At 41.1% G+C, this 17,646-nt stretch overlaps 1 protein-coding gene across 4 annotated transcripts in view; it reads left to right on the plus strand.

Annotated features, from left to right (window-relative positions):
* The window catches only part of tncb (tenascin Cb), a 138,439-nt gene that overhangs the window by 109,059 nt on the left and 11,734 nt on the right, over window positions 1-17,646 (plus strand). For 2 of the 4 annotated variants that reach the window (XM_085787627.1, XM_085787626.1), the window contains 3 exons: window positions 14,399-14,521; window positions 15,111-15,254; window positions 16,526-16,645. In XM_085787627.1, coding sequence (XP_085643753.1) covers window positions 14,399-14,521; window positions 15,111-15,254; window positions 16,526-16,645 — 387 coding nt within the window. Of the gene's footprint in view, window positions 1-7,059; window positions 7,336-10,116; window positions 10,390-14,398; window positions 14,522-15,110; window positions 15,255-16,525; window positions 16,646-17,646 lie in introns of all 4 variants that reach the window. The other 2 variants (XM_085787624.1, XM_085787625.1) reach the window with 2 other exon arrangements.

The raw sequence follows: 17,646 nt of genomic DNA on the forward strand, positions 1-17,646 counted from the left end.
AAATATAGGAAGGGCATCATTTAGCAGAACATTTGACCAATCTCGGGATCTAACATCTTTACCAAGGAAATTTACTTCACAATTGTCTTTAGGTCATGCGTTAATATGATGTCTTAAACTGTTGAAAATTCAACTCCCGTGGGTAAACCCCTACAAAAACTAGCTCCAAAGGTGGGGTACCCGTAACTGGGATTTTTGAACATTCCGAAATGTTAATTTGGCTTTAAGTGTAACTTGTCAATGGGGTCAATACTAGGGGTTTTTCATTGTTATTCTGAGTTGAATCCGCAAACAATAGTTTTACCCCCAAAACACTCCGTGGTGGAGAAAAATAAAACCATCACCCACTTCTTTCTTGTTCTTCGGAACCCCCATCTCACCACCACCAATAGAATGCATTTCAGAGAAGCCATTCCTTAAGCATATGTAGAGGTTTTGTGTCAACTACTAATTACTCAATATTATTTAACTATTATATTTCTATAGCCTGTTTTCTTTAGGACATACACACCCATCCAGGATTTTGTGGTTGTCGCTCTAAGATTTTTTTAAAAAATTTATTTATAAAATTGTAATTTATTATGCGGATCGGTAGCAAGCAGCGAGAGAGAAAATACAGTGGACATGCACCCGATTTCACATACCAGCATACAAACTGATACAAGTTTGTTCGAAATGAAGATAGGAAAATGGCACAAAAAAATACACAGTGGTGCTTACATTGATTGCAAATATGATCTATGTTAATCTGCACCCTCACTGAGCATCAATCTCCAATTCGAGCAATCCAGGCTCTTGTTTGAAGAATGGAAAAAGATAAGATGTTTTGCCAGGTTGTGTCACAAACTTGTTTCAATTCCAGCTTGGGAGCCTCCTATTGTCCTTGGTCATGACCGGCTACCACTGTTGGTAGACTGTTGTAGTGTATTATGGGATTCGCTAATGTGTTAGTAATTGTGCAATATGCACCTATATTGGGTGGGCCATTCATTCTAACTATAATATTTTTCTTGAAGGCCATTATAAAAGTGTATCGCCAGGACAGATACTGGCCCCCAGGTTATTTGACCATGGTACATTGACGTGCTTGTGCCTAGAAATTAATGTCCAAAAAATGTAAAAAAGGTCAGAATAGTAATGGTTATATGTATATATTCCAGTAGTAATAAGTAGAAGCTTTTTTGTGGACATTAAAGAAAACCTCATTGTCCATGCACAGGAATAAAGCTGATCTCTAATGGTATTCATATTTGCAGTACAGTAGATCACCCTTTTATTATAATAGCCTAAACCATAACTGTAAAAATCCTCATAGGGCTCCGAACACCACGTTTTCCATGATAGTCATCCCTGATAGCCTAATGGGGCAGTCAGCCAGCATTTAAGGAAAATAAAATGGTCAGATGACAGTCATCAGATTCAGTCGCTACATAGGTGCTTGGCTCTAACTAACCATTATTTATTCTTTTCTACTCGTTAGCCAAACTAACAACCATTTTTGTAAGAACCTTTGATGCTCTTATCTACTATAATGCATTATAACCATACTTATAATGAGTTATAATGTGGTTATAGCATTGTATAACTATAATTATAAACATTCATAAATTATCATAAGACTTATCATCATAACACACTATAAAGCATTTTATGATGACTTATAAGGTCAGATATTATAATACGTTATAACTCGCTGACAATGCCCATGTCGATAATACATTATAAATATAGTTATAATGTGTTATAATTGGCTTATAAAAGTGTATAACCATCATTATAAATACTCATAAATTATCATAAGGCTTTATAACAATTAGCATAACACATCATAGAGCATTTTATAATGGCTTAAGGTCAAGTATTATAATCAGGGATGCAAACGGGTCAGGACCAAAAAAGAGAGGAATTTCCCGGGGGGGGGGGTGCTCACCATTAACAAATAAGTACATTACAATATCATGGAAAGGCAATTTCCAGTAGTTCAACCCCAACCAAGTATTGAGTGCATATAGATAGACATAGTTTTCAGAAGGCCAACATTTCTATATTAAAAATGCTTAAAAAAAAACAAAAACCTTTGCAATATTTCCATTTTGGAGATGATTTTTAGGTCTTCACTGAATGTTAGTCATAATTATTACTATTAAAATAAACTGAATAAATAAAGACATGGGATGTGTCATTCCGTGTGTAATGGACATATAGGCCTATATAATGTGTTAGTTTCACTATAATTGAACACATTCTACATCGCGGAGGCGACGTCTTTCCACTCAGGGCTTCCTTCACCTCTGAAACGGGGCAGAGCTCCGTGGAAACACCTGCCTGACACAGCAACGTAGGGAACCGTGCATGTCCGCGGCCACAGCTCCACGGTGCACGGGGGAAAAAAACGGCGTCGCCGTCGCACCGACTGCACGCGGATACGCGCCGCTTTAATGAGCGCGCACGTCGCGCGTCTACATTGGAGGTCGGCTGTTATCAGTATAATCAGAGACAACCATGAATGAGTTCGCCTCAGTTTCACGTGATTGTCACTGTCAGCCTGTTAGAAAAACATTTTACTGACCCCAGCTGAGACGCTGAGACCCCCCCCCCCCTCCCCTCAAAAAACAAAAACTCTTCGGATCTGAACGATTCACACAAGTCACCTAATTGGTCATGAAAAAAGCGAGTTTCGCTTTTCGGCGCGCTGTTTGCATCCATGTATAATAGAGTTGTAATGCTCTATAATGTGTTATGCTTATTGTTATAAAGCCTTATGATAATTTATGAGTGTTTATTATGATAGTTATACACAACTATGAGCCAATTGTAACACATTCTAACTATATTTTTAATGCATTATCGATGTGGGCATTGTCAGCGAGTTCCTAATAGTTCTAACATATTAATACCTGACCTTATAAGTCAAGATAAAATGCTTTATAGTGTGTTATGATTATTGTTATAAAGCATTATGATCATTTATGAGTGTTTATAACTGTAGTTATACAGTGCTATAACTGCATTATAACTTTTATTATTATAACCCATTATAAGCATGATAATAATGCATTATAGAGATAGGCATCAAATAAAGTGTTACCACAATTTTTAAGTTTCTTATGCATGTTATCAACACAATGACATGACATATTTCAAGTTCTTAAAAGAAAAAGGAGATAACACATATCAGGTGTAAAAAATAGTATGTTTGTCAATGGTCGAAGGTTGTAAATGGCTTCAACATGTCTAGCACTAGCTAACACCAAAATTCCTCACTTTTAATGCTAACCAACTACAACTACCACTAAACAATACTTAGGCTGATTTACCATGGCAATAAATAAAAAGTAGAAGAAAGCAACATTTTAATGTACATGTACCCAATAGTGAGAACTGTGTGTGTGTGTGTGTGTGTGTGTGTAGGCTATGTGTATGTTGCCGGTTTTACTGGTATGTGACATCTGGTGTGCACCTGATGTCTTTCCTTCTCTCTCGCTCCCGATCCGCATAAAACTTAATGTTATATGAAAACAATAACTAGTAATAAAAACACATGCAAAAAAAAGTAATGGAAACACTGTGGCCACAGCTGACCACAGCTAGCCACAGCGGTCTATATTAGCGAATTTGCAGAAAAGTTGCAGTGGCAAGGCCAAAGAATTCATGATTGAATTTGCATTAATAGTTGCAATCGTGACACCACAAAATCTTGGAGGGTGTGTATGTCCTATAGAAAAAGGGCTATAGAATATAAGTTATATTATATTGAGTATTTAGTAGTGACACAACCTCTGCCATGCTAAGGAATGGCTTCTCTGTAATGCATTCTATTGGTGGTAGTGGGGGTTCCGATGAACAAAAAAAGTGGGTGTGGTTGTTTTTTTCTCCACCAAGGAGTGTTTTGGGTGTAAAACTAATGTTTGCGATCAACTCAGAATCATGAAAAACCCCTAGTTTGACCCCTCACAAGTTACTTAAAGCCAAATTTAACATTTCGGAATGTTCAAAAATCCAGTTATGGGTACCCCAACTTTGAGTAGTTTTTTAGGGGGTTTCCCACGGGAGTTGAATTTCAACATTTTAAGACATCATATTATGCATGTTCCTAAAGACAATTGTGAAGAAATTTCTTGGTAAGGATTTAGTTCCCAGATTTTCATATGTTGCCCTTACTAATATATAAGTATAAAGATAAATGTATTATCTCTAGCTCTTTCCATCTGGCTTTTTAGCAAGTTACAGAGTATTTCCACAGTTGTCCTTCACTTTAAAACTGGAGCTTTGTATAAAATGTAAGCTGTATGCCAAAGTCCCCATATTTAGCAATACGGTATGGAAATTTATTATGGTTTATAACACACAATATTTCTGAGGGTCTGACCAATATGGATTTTTTTTTTTTTTTTGGGGGGGGCGATGATTATGTAGATATTAGGGAATAAAACATTCCAAAAACCGATATATCGATCGATTAAATCTTTACATTATTCAGAAATAAATAAATAAATGCTGCTTTTAATACTTTTAATCTTGTTCAAACCCTTGCTACAAAGATAGAAAATTAAGGTAGAACATTTTATTATTTTCAAATACTTTTGTCCAAAATTGCTGCGTGGGAGCGTGTTGCATAAAGCTCTGGGAAATTAAATAATCATGGATAATCACCCGCTACCAATCACCCACAAGGACATCATTTCGAAGTAAAACCAAGTGATATTCCCTGAACTTTATTAGTGAAAATATAAGTGTTAACATTGGTTTCTATTGGCCAACTTTTGGCCAATTAATGATTATTCTCTAAGGCTATAATCGGCCGATTAATCAGTCACACCCTAATTTCTGGACAGTTTAGTTTGTTTATTAATATTCAGTATGTGAGCTATAACAGATAAAACATGTGTTAATCTTCTTTTAAAACTTATTTTATATCATTATAATCTTACCGCCATTCATTGTCACCATTGACAAGCACTTGTATCTACTTACATGTGCATCATATTGAGGTCTTCTGAACTGATTATAAAGGCTAAATAGAAGAGTTCACTTGTTAGTAAAACAACTTTATCACAACATTGGGAGAAAAGTTTGCTGCTGACTCAAATGCTGCCCACACTCAGCAGACACATCATTCACTAAATGCATTTTCCCTGTCCATGTTCACACACACACACACACAGGCATACATACCCACACCCATCCCATCCCATCACATTCCTATTGTCTACTTCCATTTGCTCACCACTCTTCCACACAGCGAAAAGAGGATAATGGGAGCCTTGATGTTTACCTGGGCCATCTATCTCTCTGTGTCTTTCTAATCGACTCTCTGAATGCTTGCACACACAATGGACTCCAATTATAAGGCAGCTGCATGTGGCTCTGCACGGCCTCCCCACGGGTTTGAAGTGGACGGCGTACTTCTGCCATACCGGCCGGGCTACGCCGCACCTTCAAATGTTAATGGCTCATTCACGGCCATTAACGTGCGCAAACCGCATCAGCGTGTCTGTCTGCTGCTTTCTGTCTTTAAGTCGTTCCACTTATATGGTAATGCAGAGGAGATGGCTATAGGCAGCCATTGATCATGATGCTGTTTGTTCCCTCTGACCTTTTATAGTGCAAATAAGGGAATGTTTCCACACCAGACAAAGTAAAGAGGGTTTTTTTTTTCAGTTTCACCTTTTGACGGCAACATGACATGATGTTGAAATACAAATGAGAGATCCTCAATGTTTTCGCAGCTGATATTGTCAAGGACGACTCATCCATTGTTGAGGAAATATCCATCTTGTTTGGTTGATGTATAGAAATATATGTGTGTGTGTGTGTGTGTGTGTGTGTCCATGCTTGTGTGTTGGGAGGTTGGACCGATATGCAAAGCCAGAGTCAGTTCTTTTTTTTCTCTTGTGTTAGGGTCAGTTTTGACCTGTGTTTTAAATCAGCTATAAAATACACTAAAAACTTTTTTTTTTCATCCAATTAGTTTTTCTTCTCTTGGTTACATTGTTAGGCCTCCTTATCCAGGAAAATGTTAGTTTTAATATTTTTGGTGTGGGCCCCTGGGCCTTTTTTCTTAGTGTACCCCTTGACTTCATACCTTCCTCTTGTGTTAGGGCCGGTTTTAGTCTTAAGTCTTAAAGGAGAATTCCAGTCATTTTCTAAGTAACACTCTACAGCTCTAGGTCCCAGAGTGCGACCATAGGAAAAAAATCTGAGAAAAATCTGTGCAGACCGGACCTAGCTCTCCTCCTGCTAGCTGCGCTACACTGCAGTTAAACAGCAAAGTAATGGGGGCAGTTCTTCTCACCGTGACTTTGGCCTCTATATAATGCTCAAAATATCACTACAAATGCTTTGCAACATCCACCAGTTCCTTACCACACAATACTGAGTGTTAACTCTGATTTTTTATCACGTACCCCTGTTTACTCTAGCTTCCTGGATAGACCTTACTAGTCGACTGTCGAGCTCAGGACTGTTTCCATCAACAAAGACAAAAATGCGAGGAAAACATGGATTTAGGAAGAAAAAAATATTTTGGATGGGGAAAAACAGTTATATTCATATTGATGTTTTTTCCCATCCAAAATCATTTTGATATTTTCCTCGCATTTTTGTCTTTGTTGATGGAAACAGTCCCAAGCTCGACAGTCTCATTTGTTTCTCATCTCTTGGTTATATTGTTAGGCTTCCTTATCCACGAAAAGGTTGGTTTTGCACTTACGATTTCAGTTTTAACTTCATTATCGTTATAACCGGGTCGTAAACGACCCTAACAACACAAATGTAATAATTTTAACCAGAGCATTTTAGAATTTTATGATTTTTTAAATTTATTTATTTTGTTTAAATATAGGTTCCTTCCAAAGTCAAAAATAATTTATGTGGTACTTTTATGCATTAAAAACCTAAAAATGGGTCAGTAGCGACCCTAACACAAGAGGAAGGTTAAACTTCCAAAATACCCAGCAGAGGCTTTGAAATCCGTATTGGTCCAACCTTTTTGTCTTCATCCTGTGTGTGTGTGTCCCAGTCCTGTAACTCCATGTCGATGTGTTTGTCATCACCCAGAGGAGGAGAAGCCTGTGGTGACAAACGTCACCATCAGCGACGTGTCATGGGACAGCTTCCTCCTGTCCTGGTCTGCCGAGGACGGGGCGTTTGAGAGTTTTCTGGTCGAGGTTACCGACGCGGAAACGGGCGCCGAGTGGCAAAACCACACGGTGCTTGCCGACGCTCGCAGCCTGGCCGTCTCTGACCTCTCCCCGAGCACCTGGTACAGGGCCAACCTGTACGGGGTGCACAGAGGGTCCCTCTTAGACCCTGTCTTTGCAGAGACCATCACAGGTACCAACGCCGTCAACCTCTTAAGGCCTCGCTCTTTACCTTTGCTTCCTTCTCTTCTGCCGACACAGTGAATTTAACCAGTTTTCCTGTGTGGACTTTTTACATGACAGTCACTTTCAATTGTCAAACAGTGTTTGTCTTCTCATGGAGCTCTGTTGTGCTTCATCCCCTGTCTGTGTTAATCTGACTCTGATAGGTGCTGTAGAGACACTTGTTTGTGTTTGTGCCATAGATTAGCACTGTCGCTATCATTCCATGCACTTCAACAAATGTCAGAGTGAAGGAGCTGTTTGGATTCAATCTAGATTTTAAGAATCCTCCTCCTCCAAAAAAAAAAAAAATGACTCAGCGAAAGTGGATTTGTGAGCCTGGGCCTTGTTGTGTGCCGTGAGAAAGACAAATCTTTGTGAATTCAACCTTCTTATTGCTCTGTGTGTTGGGATAGCAGCTTGTTTTCTTCATTCCCATGGTCATATTTTAAGGCATCTCCCATTTTTCTGAATACAAACTGTTTACCCTCGGCATTGGGAGTGCATTTCAAAAAGGTGATTAAGGAGAGCCTTATACCTATCAGCCACTCTGGTGGAAGTTATTCTTCGCTGGGTAAACAGAATCTCCATTCAGACAGTGTACACAACCCAAATCCCCAAACAAAACCCCCTCATTTGCCATCCATCATGCAGGTATGCCTTTTGTTAAATGGGCTAACACACCGAAGCAGCAAGCACACAAAACCTCCATTCAGTCCATATTAGTCCAGCCACAGATCTGCATTTGATCCACCCTTAAGCCGTCGGCCTGCCTGTTGGTACGGGTCCAGTCTGAGACGGCACCTGGTCTTGTTATGTGAACAGGCAAAAAAAAGACAGTAATTACTGTACGTGCCTAATTACTGGGCCAGAACCAACATGGGTAAAATATGCTAATGATGCCTTGTACCTCTGAACACCTTCACAAAGCAACAACCACAACAAAATGCCTTTTGAGGAAACCATATAAAAACAATTAAAGCCAGACTAAAAGGTAGAAAAAAACAACCAGTTTTTGGGGGGTTAGTTGACAGTTTTTGTTTCAGCATCTATTCAGACATTATCATTGAACATTTCACTGATGAGGATCAGTCAAGTGGAAGAAAGATGGAAGGACTGACAGAGGAAGAAAAAAAAAACCCTTAGGCGCTTTTGTGGCTTTGTGTGAGGGCTCTCTTCTGTATGCATCCCCAGTTCCCTCAAGCCTGGACGGCTCTTCATTCTCATGCTGCCATTGCCCCTGGGCTCTGGTGCTGGAGTGCCAGGGGCTTCTGGGGCCACGCAGAATAAGGCATGCACTCAGCATGGCCCATTGTCCGCATGCTAATGGCTGGTGACGCAGCTTAACATTTTTCATTAGCATCACTTAATCCATAAAACATTCCAACTTGTGAATACAAGTGTTGCCTAATTTGATTATGTTATGCACGGTGGTCATCGTCGGCGACGTCGCGCTGGAAATAAAAGTCCTCCGCGGCAAACAGGCTCTCTTTTTTTTTTGAGAGCGGAGAGACTGCGGAAGGGTATGGGGGTAGAAGGGTAGAGGTGGTGGGAGGGTGAAATCAGAAGTAAACTATAGCGCATGTTAGCTGATGGATGTGGCCCTCCCTCTCTTCCACTGACCAGCTAAAGCTGCCCGGTGGCTAATGAAGAGTGACAGCTCCCTGGGATTTGTCTGCTCTGCTTCTCATTTCCACTGCTTCTTCTCACATCAAATGCCTCATGCGTTTCCCCTCACAATGAAAAAAAAAAAAAAAAAGGGAGTTTCAGGCTAGTTCAAGGACCCCTGAGACCCTCACATTTGGTGTAGCGTTTTAATGAGCAATGGCGCTGGGGTTTATTGAGTTTTTTCCTGAGCCCTCCTTATATCTACTTCTATCCAGGCTGCTTTAAAAGCTCTGTCCGGTCCATGTGTCCATCTGGGCTGCTATACCGGAAGTTTTCTCCAACTAATTAGCTGCAACGGAATCATCCTCTGGAGAAAGAGCTTTTTCTCCAGCCACTGCTCCGGCTCACCCTCGGATTCTAGCACTGCTGCTACTAATGACTGCTTAATACGACAACATTACATCCACATACTCCCATGGATACAGTCAGATATCTGCCATGATCACATCATTTCTATGTATATTTTTCAAATAAAATCTGATTTGATGCATTTGTCCAGGCTAAGCTAATGTACTTGCTAACTTAGCAAGTTTTCTAACTCAAAAGTTCATTATTTCATTAGTTCAGTCCATCTTTGGTGTTGAATCCAAAATGTTTCTCTCATAGATTGGTGTTTAGTCTATCTGTTTGGTTCAGTTACCTCTTTTTTGGGTTGATGAAGAGGAAATATAAGCCAAGTAGCCTGGCCTTTCTAAAATTTACTGGAAGTGAGTTCTGGTCCGAGTCACAGTTGTGTGATTGAGTCAGTTTTCCAGCTTACTAACCACAGTGGTTTTAATAGGTCAGATTACTAAGCCTCAAATCATAACAGCTGAAGTCTTTTGTGTGGCTTCCGCAAATTCATTTCTTCCGTCTTTGTTTTGTTAGCCAGCTTGCAGTACAACTCTTTTTTTCCCCTCTCTTTCCACTCTGCTGTAAAGGCTTTAGCTATTTGATGACTGATGCTGAGCTTCCACATAACCAACGCTGGCTTTTGCGCATAGACTCTTACATGCTCTTTGACTGCCATGTTCCTCAAATGTGAAAGCACTCTTACTGTAAGTCCCACAGAGGAGGAAAATCTGATTTTCCCCATGTCACTCAGAGGCTGAACCGGAGGTGCAGGCTCTCCTCGTGTCCGACGTCACCCCCGACAGCTTTAGGCTGGCCTGGACGGCCGAAGAGGACGCCTTCGACACCTTTGTCCTAATGGTCAGCGAAGCCGAGGGCGCGGGCCAGCCGCAAGAGCTGGTGCTGGGCAGCGAGGAGCGCGGCGCCTCAATGACAGAACTCACTGAGGACACAGAGTACAAAATTGAAATCTTTGGGCTCATTCTGGGAAAACGCTCCAAGTCTGTAGTGGAGAGGGTGAGAACAGGTACACAGTGACCGAACGGAAACAAGAAATCAGAGCTGTGAACTGAAACTCTGGACCGGTCTCGTCATCGTAGCCGTTGTTGTCAGTTGTGTCTTTTTATGGTAACAGCATGAAACGTTATTATGTTCTATGTCCTAACACTGTCTCTTCATTTGGTCTCATGGTGTAGTGGCATTAACACAAGGCACTTAGTTGACTTCAATGAAAATGGGTCACCAAGTATCTCATTAAAACCCTCGGATGATCCTTCAATTTGTACCACTTCCATGACCCCTGGACAAAATTTAGACATTAGTTACTCCCAAAATATTTGTGATACAAATAGGGCTGGGTCTTGACTAAACATGAAAATCACTTTTGACATGGGTTTCAAAATGTTTAACCCCTTCCTTCCTGGCCAGTTGTTTTTGCTGCAAGAACACAAAATTTATATGGGGCTCTATGGGCTTTAGGGCTGGTCTTATTTAGTGATAAAAAGAGATATCCAAAATCCCCTCGGTGAAAACTTCTGACTCTAATATGTCAACAAAATAAAACAAGAATTTTGAAAGTAGCTTCATCCATTGTTCAGATTTTGGTTCTGGAAATTAGCACATATTTCATTAGATATTGCCTCATTTACACATTTAAACAAAGTTTGACAAAACTTGTAATACAAAAAATATTTGGCTTAATGTGAGTAATGAACTTGAGAAGTTTCATGGTGATATCTGTATCTAAAATTTCTACTTTAAAATACATTAAAGCAGATAACAGCGGCACGGCCGTTTCGGCTAATGCTGTGTTCAAGGCAGGCTTTTGAAACCGTAAGTTACAGCTTCAAGTCACAACTACGACTTGGTAGCGTTCCAGGTAACCCGTAGCTCGTGTTTTTACCGTCCTGTTGTCTGTGAAAGTTCCCTATAACGGCCACTCGTAACTTCCGACCCGTGAACTCGTACCAGATCGAACTGGTATGACTTCACAGGAAGGAAAAACACAAAGTACGAGTTTCCTTGAACGCACCATGAGTTAGCAGCCCCCGCCCTTGTCAGGCATCAATTGGTCCTCGTGCTACGTCACCACATTCACGCGCATCCCTTGGCTGCACACACAGCCCTTCATGCCGTTCTCTCCCCTCATTGGATAACACTTGTATCCCACAAGGAAAATTTTCTCCTCGGGTTACAGCAGAGCAGAGTGACGGAGAGACTCGTGTTTAGGCTGAAATACTTAATGTAAGTGATTGCTGACGGAAAATAGGACTATTTAGGACTTATATTAAGAAAAACATTCCACTGATATCTGCTTTAAAAACCCCATAGACATTTTTGTCCACTTGAAGGGTCATGATCAAGATCAAGATTCTTTATTTATGGGTGTGGTTAAAATGCATTACGGGTCCAAAAAATGGACTTTCATTCTGAAATTCGGGACATCCAGAGTTTACCCAAAGATACACCTCCTTGCCAAAAATCAGGCCCCAGTGACCTTTCATTTGACCCTGGGGAGTTGGGAAAGTGTGAAAGGTGGACAAAAATGACATGCCATACTGAATACAGAATGTCTACCACCACCATGTTCCTCTAAGGTGAACAATCTAGCTGGCCCCCCTTTAAAACCACCTGCATGCCCACCACCTGGAGCTGCTTGCTTTACACCAGTCATGAAGTCTGGGAGTGGGTCATCTTCTGAGGTTTAAAGAGAACATTTCGATAGCAGAGTAGTCCTACTATCTGAAAGTTGAGTGAGGGGTGTCACAGCACTGCTGTTCCTGTACACATCAACCATTGGCCCTTTTCCATTACAGCACTAATCGGCTCTACTCGGTTCAACTCTACTCGGTTTTGGTCATTTTCCATTACAACTGAGTACCTCCTCAGTGTGGGCGGGGTCATCACAGCATGGCTGCTACGGTCGCTCCTTTTAGCTCTCTTTAGGATCCTCTCGTCATCCTCAAACACACTCATCCAAGAACCACGTTGTGTTTTTTTTTACGCCAAGCAGCCATTTAAATTTAAAGGGATATTTCAACATTTTGGTAAATTCGCCTATTGCCATAATCCCTATAGTTTTAGAAGTAGGTTCATTACCTTTAATTATGTGCAAGCTGTTTTTAGATCGGTGGGGCAGAGACGTGAGCTGGCTCATGGTGTTTCTACATTTCCCTCATCAAATACACAATCCAACAACTCCAAAACACTCTCGTGGACAAGTTGTGACCTGCACATTCACCACGCTATGAAGTAATATCGTATAATTATGTAACATTACGACACATGAAGCAAATACTCTGAATGTAGTTCCGGTTACTTATTAACCTTGAAAACAACTCTTTCTCGTAACGTTCCATTATTATCTCATAGCATGGTGAATGTGCAGGTCACAACTTGTCCACCAGAGTGTTTTGGAGTTGTTGGATTGTGTATTTGATGAGTTTGATGAGGGAAAGCTCAGTAATACCATGCGCCGTGCAGAGCTTACGTTTCTGCCCCGCCAATCTGAAAACAGCTTGCACCGTCAAGGTAATGAACCTACTCCTAAAACTATGGGGATTATGGCAATAGGCCAGTTTGCCAAAATGTTGAAACATCCCTTTAAAAGCATAGCAGAAGTTACTGTACAGATCAGTGGTCTCTGTTTCTGGTGTGTTTTAGCAGGTTTGATTCTTGTGTTAGATGTCGCCCTCATGACTCTTCTAGTGACGACAGTCAGTCAGTCAGTTGACATCACAGTTTAGTATCAGCTCAGGTGCTTGGAATTTGATACCCCCCCAAAAAAGTACCAGATACCAAGTACTATCCCGAGTCGAGCCGAGCCAAGTACTGCTAGTGGAAAAGGGCCACAAGTAGAAGACATGCCCTATAGAGGGGCAGCAGGTGGTTGTAAAGAGGGACAGGCTGGATGATTCAACTCATACAATTGGTGGTAGAGGAACTTTGATCAGTCACACCAGAGGCCACATCCCATAGTGAGATACTTCAGTGAGAACCAGGATCGCCCTGGTAACAAAATGCCAATTTAGTTTTGATCATCCGAGGTGATGACAATGTGTGCCTTGTGTCAGCAACTCTGTGTTTCACCCCATCTGTCGGTGCTCCTGAGTGGTTCCAGCAGACAGCAGCGGCCCACATGGCTGTTTCACAGTCAGACCTACACGTGGGTTTACTGAAATCAGCCTTCATCTATATTGATGATGCATAATTACTGTAGTTGTATTTGGGCCTTATTGCAAAATTTAAAATCCCATGATGGTCAAAATGCTGAATATTATACTAATACTATAAAACTTTTTTTTTCTACATAAGGCCTTTAAAAAGCCATGGCAGTCGACCCCCACTCAGGACATTCACTCAGCTACTTGACTACTTACGTTGTGTTGTCTCTGTTCAGTCCTCAGTCTTTAACTGTCTGGCCCCATGTGTCAGTGTGTCTCTTTGTAAAGGAGGTGGAGGGGCAGTTGTCTATGTCACATATAGAAAGGGTTTCTGTGGCTGTGTCCCCTGTCCTCCCTGGGGGTAAGGCTTTACTCTTGGGTTGCACAGCGCATGTTTCACTTTTGTGTCTCCATGAAATGGGGGCAAGTTAATCCTCCTCAGGTCTGTCACGCAAGATACTGCGGTTTGCTGTTAGCTGGAAAGGGTTTCTCCAGGAGAACAGGCCTCCCCAGGCCCCCTTTGTCTGTCTACCTCGCTCTCTTTTACACACACGCTCTTTTTTTTTTTTTTTTTTTTTGCTCTGTTCTAAAACAAATGTCTCTCGGTGGTGGATCTGCTCTGGCTAAAATAACAGAATATGTGTGCTTATATTGTATGCTTTTCTCGTCTGCTTCCTTATTCCAGAGCAGAAGTCACTGACAATGTTATATCCACGCTATGCATTCATTCAGTTTCATTGACAAATATACCGTATGTTCGATCTTTTCTGCCCCTCACCATGCTAAGAGGGTTATACACATATCGACTAAACCATCTGTTTTTTTTTTGTCTGTTTTTGCCCCCACCTGCTGTTTCTGTGGTGCCTGTGCCAGACCTGGGCTCACCCAAGGGCATCCGCTTTTCTGACGTCACCGACACATCCGCCACTGTTCACTGGGTGGTTCCAAGAGCCCGGGTAGACAGCTACAGAGTCACTTACGTGCCTGCTCACGGAGGTCAGTGTCCTCGTGTGTGTGTGTGTGTGTGTGTGTGTGTCTGTGTGTCTGTGTGTGTGTGTGTGTAAGTCATTCACAGCTCAAACATGGGAGATTTTGCAGCAGTGCCACTTGATTCAATAAAGCCCCTTGACAATGTTGATCTCTAAAAGTTCTCCCCTCAGCTGCATCCCATCTTACATCAAGAAAAAATGATTTAATCGTACTATAAATGTGTGTTAACAATTTTGTTATACTCCGGGTTATTATTGAAAATTCAGCCTAATCCTCTATCAGCTACAGAGAAGCTCTTTTCTCCAATGATAGACTGATTCTGCCCCCTAGTGACTAATTGTGGGTATTTCTATGAGGAGAAAATGAATGATTTCATTACTTGTGAGATAAGTTTGTCAAGTTCCAATGAAAAAACGCAGAATTTAAATGTGGTTTAGTGATAGAATGGACCATAATTAATCCATAGATGTAAAAAAAAAGGGAGGTGGACTAAGAATTGTTTTTTAAATATGAATGTATACCCACGCAGACCAAACACCTACTGTAAAATACAGTAAAAACACTTAAATAACACTCATGTCTCTTTGATTCCCAGGTAATGCTAAGACGCTGGCAGTGGACGGCTCTGAGTCTCACACTGTGTTGCCCAACCTGACACCCGGGGTCACCTATGAGGTCACCATCGTCTCTGTCAAGGGCCAGAGGGAGAGCGAGCCGGGGTCAGACAGTGTCACCACAGGTACAGGCTCATGGGAAATTTGCACTGTAACACACACACACACCAGGGGCAGGTCCAAAGTATTTTCTGGGGGGCACAGGGGGTAACAACAGTGAATCAAAAATGAAGGCTGCCACTGATCACTCTCTTATATACTATTGTGCAGTCTCAGACTGTTTACAGTATGTCTTCATCTTGCTTTTATTGGCAGCATTAATACCTATGATGCCTATGACCTTTTCATTTTCCAATTTTGTCAACATTAAGATTATAATCAATCAATAATCAACTGTATGTTATAATTAAAAAGCAGAATAAGCAACATAATAAAGTCTCATAGTGAACATCAATATCTTATACTTAGAGCTCAGCTCTGTACAATAAACATCTCAGTGTCTTGTGTAACCGTCAATGTAAACAGAATAACCAGAACAAGCATGACTCAAATTTTACACCATTTTCATTATTTACTAGACAGAACACTGGGATGTTTGCTGTACAGAGTTGAGCCTTTGTCAGAAGTTAGTGCTTATAGCTCTGTACAGTGAACATAGCAGTGGCTAAAGAGATAGTTCAACATTTTGGCAAATTGGCCCATTGCCATAATCCCTACAGTTTTAGGAGTAGGTTCGTTATCTTTAATTGTCGGTGCAAGCTATTTTTAGAACAGCGGGGCAGAGCCGCGAGCTGCTCAGAGCTACACTACGGAGGCTCATGGGATTTCTTGGTTTCCCTCATCAAACTCATCAAATACACAATCCAACAACTCCAAAGCGCTCAGGTGGACAAGTTGTGACCTGCACCTTCACCACGCTATGAGATAATAACAGAACGTTACCAGACAGAATTGTTTTCGAGGTAAATTAATGCAAAACCGCTGATGCACGTTCCCGTCGGGGGCAGTTTTTCGGCAAGCAGTCTCTGAATTTGCCTCGGAAACAACTCTGTCTCATAACGTTCCATTATTATTTCATTGCGTGACACACACACATACACACACATGTATATTTTGGCTTGATTCTTCAGTTTTGTGATGCTGCAATGAAGCGACTAAAATTGACACGACAGCAAATACTACTGCACATGCAGCAGCAGTAACAATGTTTTATTCAAGTATTTTCATGAAATGTGTTTTGTCTGTTGTGTTCAAATAACAATGAGGTTGAAGATGGAGAGATTTCACTTCCATTCTACTCAATAGCCATGTCCATAGGGAGATATGCAAGTATGGTCAATTCACCCTAACTGAGTATGTGTGTGTGTGTTTGTGGTGTGTGTCTGTGGGGGTGCAGCTCTGGATAAGCCTCGTGGTTTGACTGCAGTCAACATCACAGACGCTGAAGCTCTCCTGCTGTGGCAGCCTGCCATCGCCACAGTTGACGGCTATGTCATCACCTACAGTGCAGACTCAGGTATGATGCATCCAAACACACAGATAGAGGAATAAACGGTGCATACTAGTCCTCTACAAAAGGAATAAACAAAGAGGAAAGTGTAAATAGAGATCAACTTTTTTACTTTTTTGCACTGGTGTCCTGTTGTCACCATAATCAGTCTCCCTAATCCAGTCTTGAACTGAGATCCAGATGCTATAAAACAATAGCTCTAATGATTATTACAACCTTTTTAAATGAAGATTATAGAATGTAGAACGTAGATACAGCTTTCCAGAACCTTTATTAAAGGGATAGTTCACCCAAAATTCAAATTTCACTCATTATCTACTCACCCTCATGTCGACTAAGAGCTGTGAGAATTTTCAGAGTCCTCCGTTCCTTCTCTGAGTTACGGGGGGGTCCGCGCAGCAGTATTTGTCCATATAATGGTTGTGAATGGATACCACATTTCTTCGTCCAAAAAAATACACCAAAAGACATCCAAATACCTCCATAGTGCTCGTCTGTAATGTCCCTCTTGTATTGAAGCCCCAACATGAGAAATTGTTCCGCCAGAAGAGCAGTGAACTGAGACACTGGGAGCTTCCGCTACAAACAAGCTTAAAACATATACTTATTTTTTTTTTTTTCGGAACAATTTCTCATGTTGGGGCTTCAATACAAGAGGGACATTACAGACGAGCAGTATGGAGGTATTTGGATGTTTTTTGGTGTGTCTTTTTGGAAAAAGAAAAGTGAGGCCCAATCACAACCATTATATGGACAATTACTGCTGCGCGGACCCCCCCGTAACTCAGAGAAGGAACGGAGGACTCTGAAAATTCTCACAGCCCTTAGTCGACATGAGGGTGAGTAGATAATGAGTGAAATTTGAATTTTGGGTGAACTATCCCTTTAAGGAACGACCCTCAGTTATACCTAAGTGAGAGACCAGTCTTCAGTAACATGAACAAACTCCCGAGTGACACATCACAATATGAAACACCCTCTGATTTTTGTTCTTCCCTGTCCTGGTT

The sequence above is a fragment of the Trachurus japonicus genome, chromosome 9 (assembly GCF_045865225.1).
Source record: "Trachurus japonicus isolate A0001 chromosome 9, Traja_1.0".
Lineage (NCBI taxonomy): Eukaryota > Metazoa > Chordata > Actinopteri > Carangiformes > Carangidae > Trachurus > Trachurus japonicus.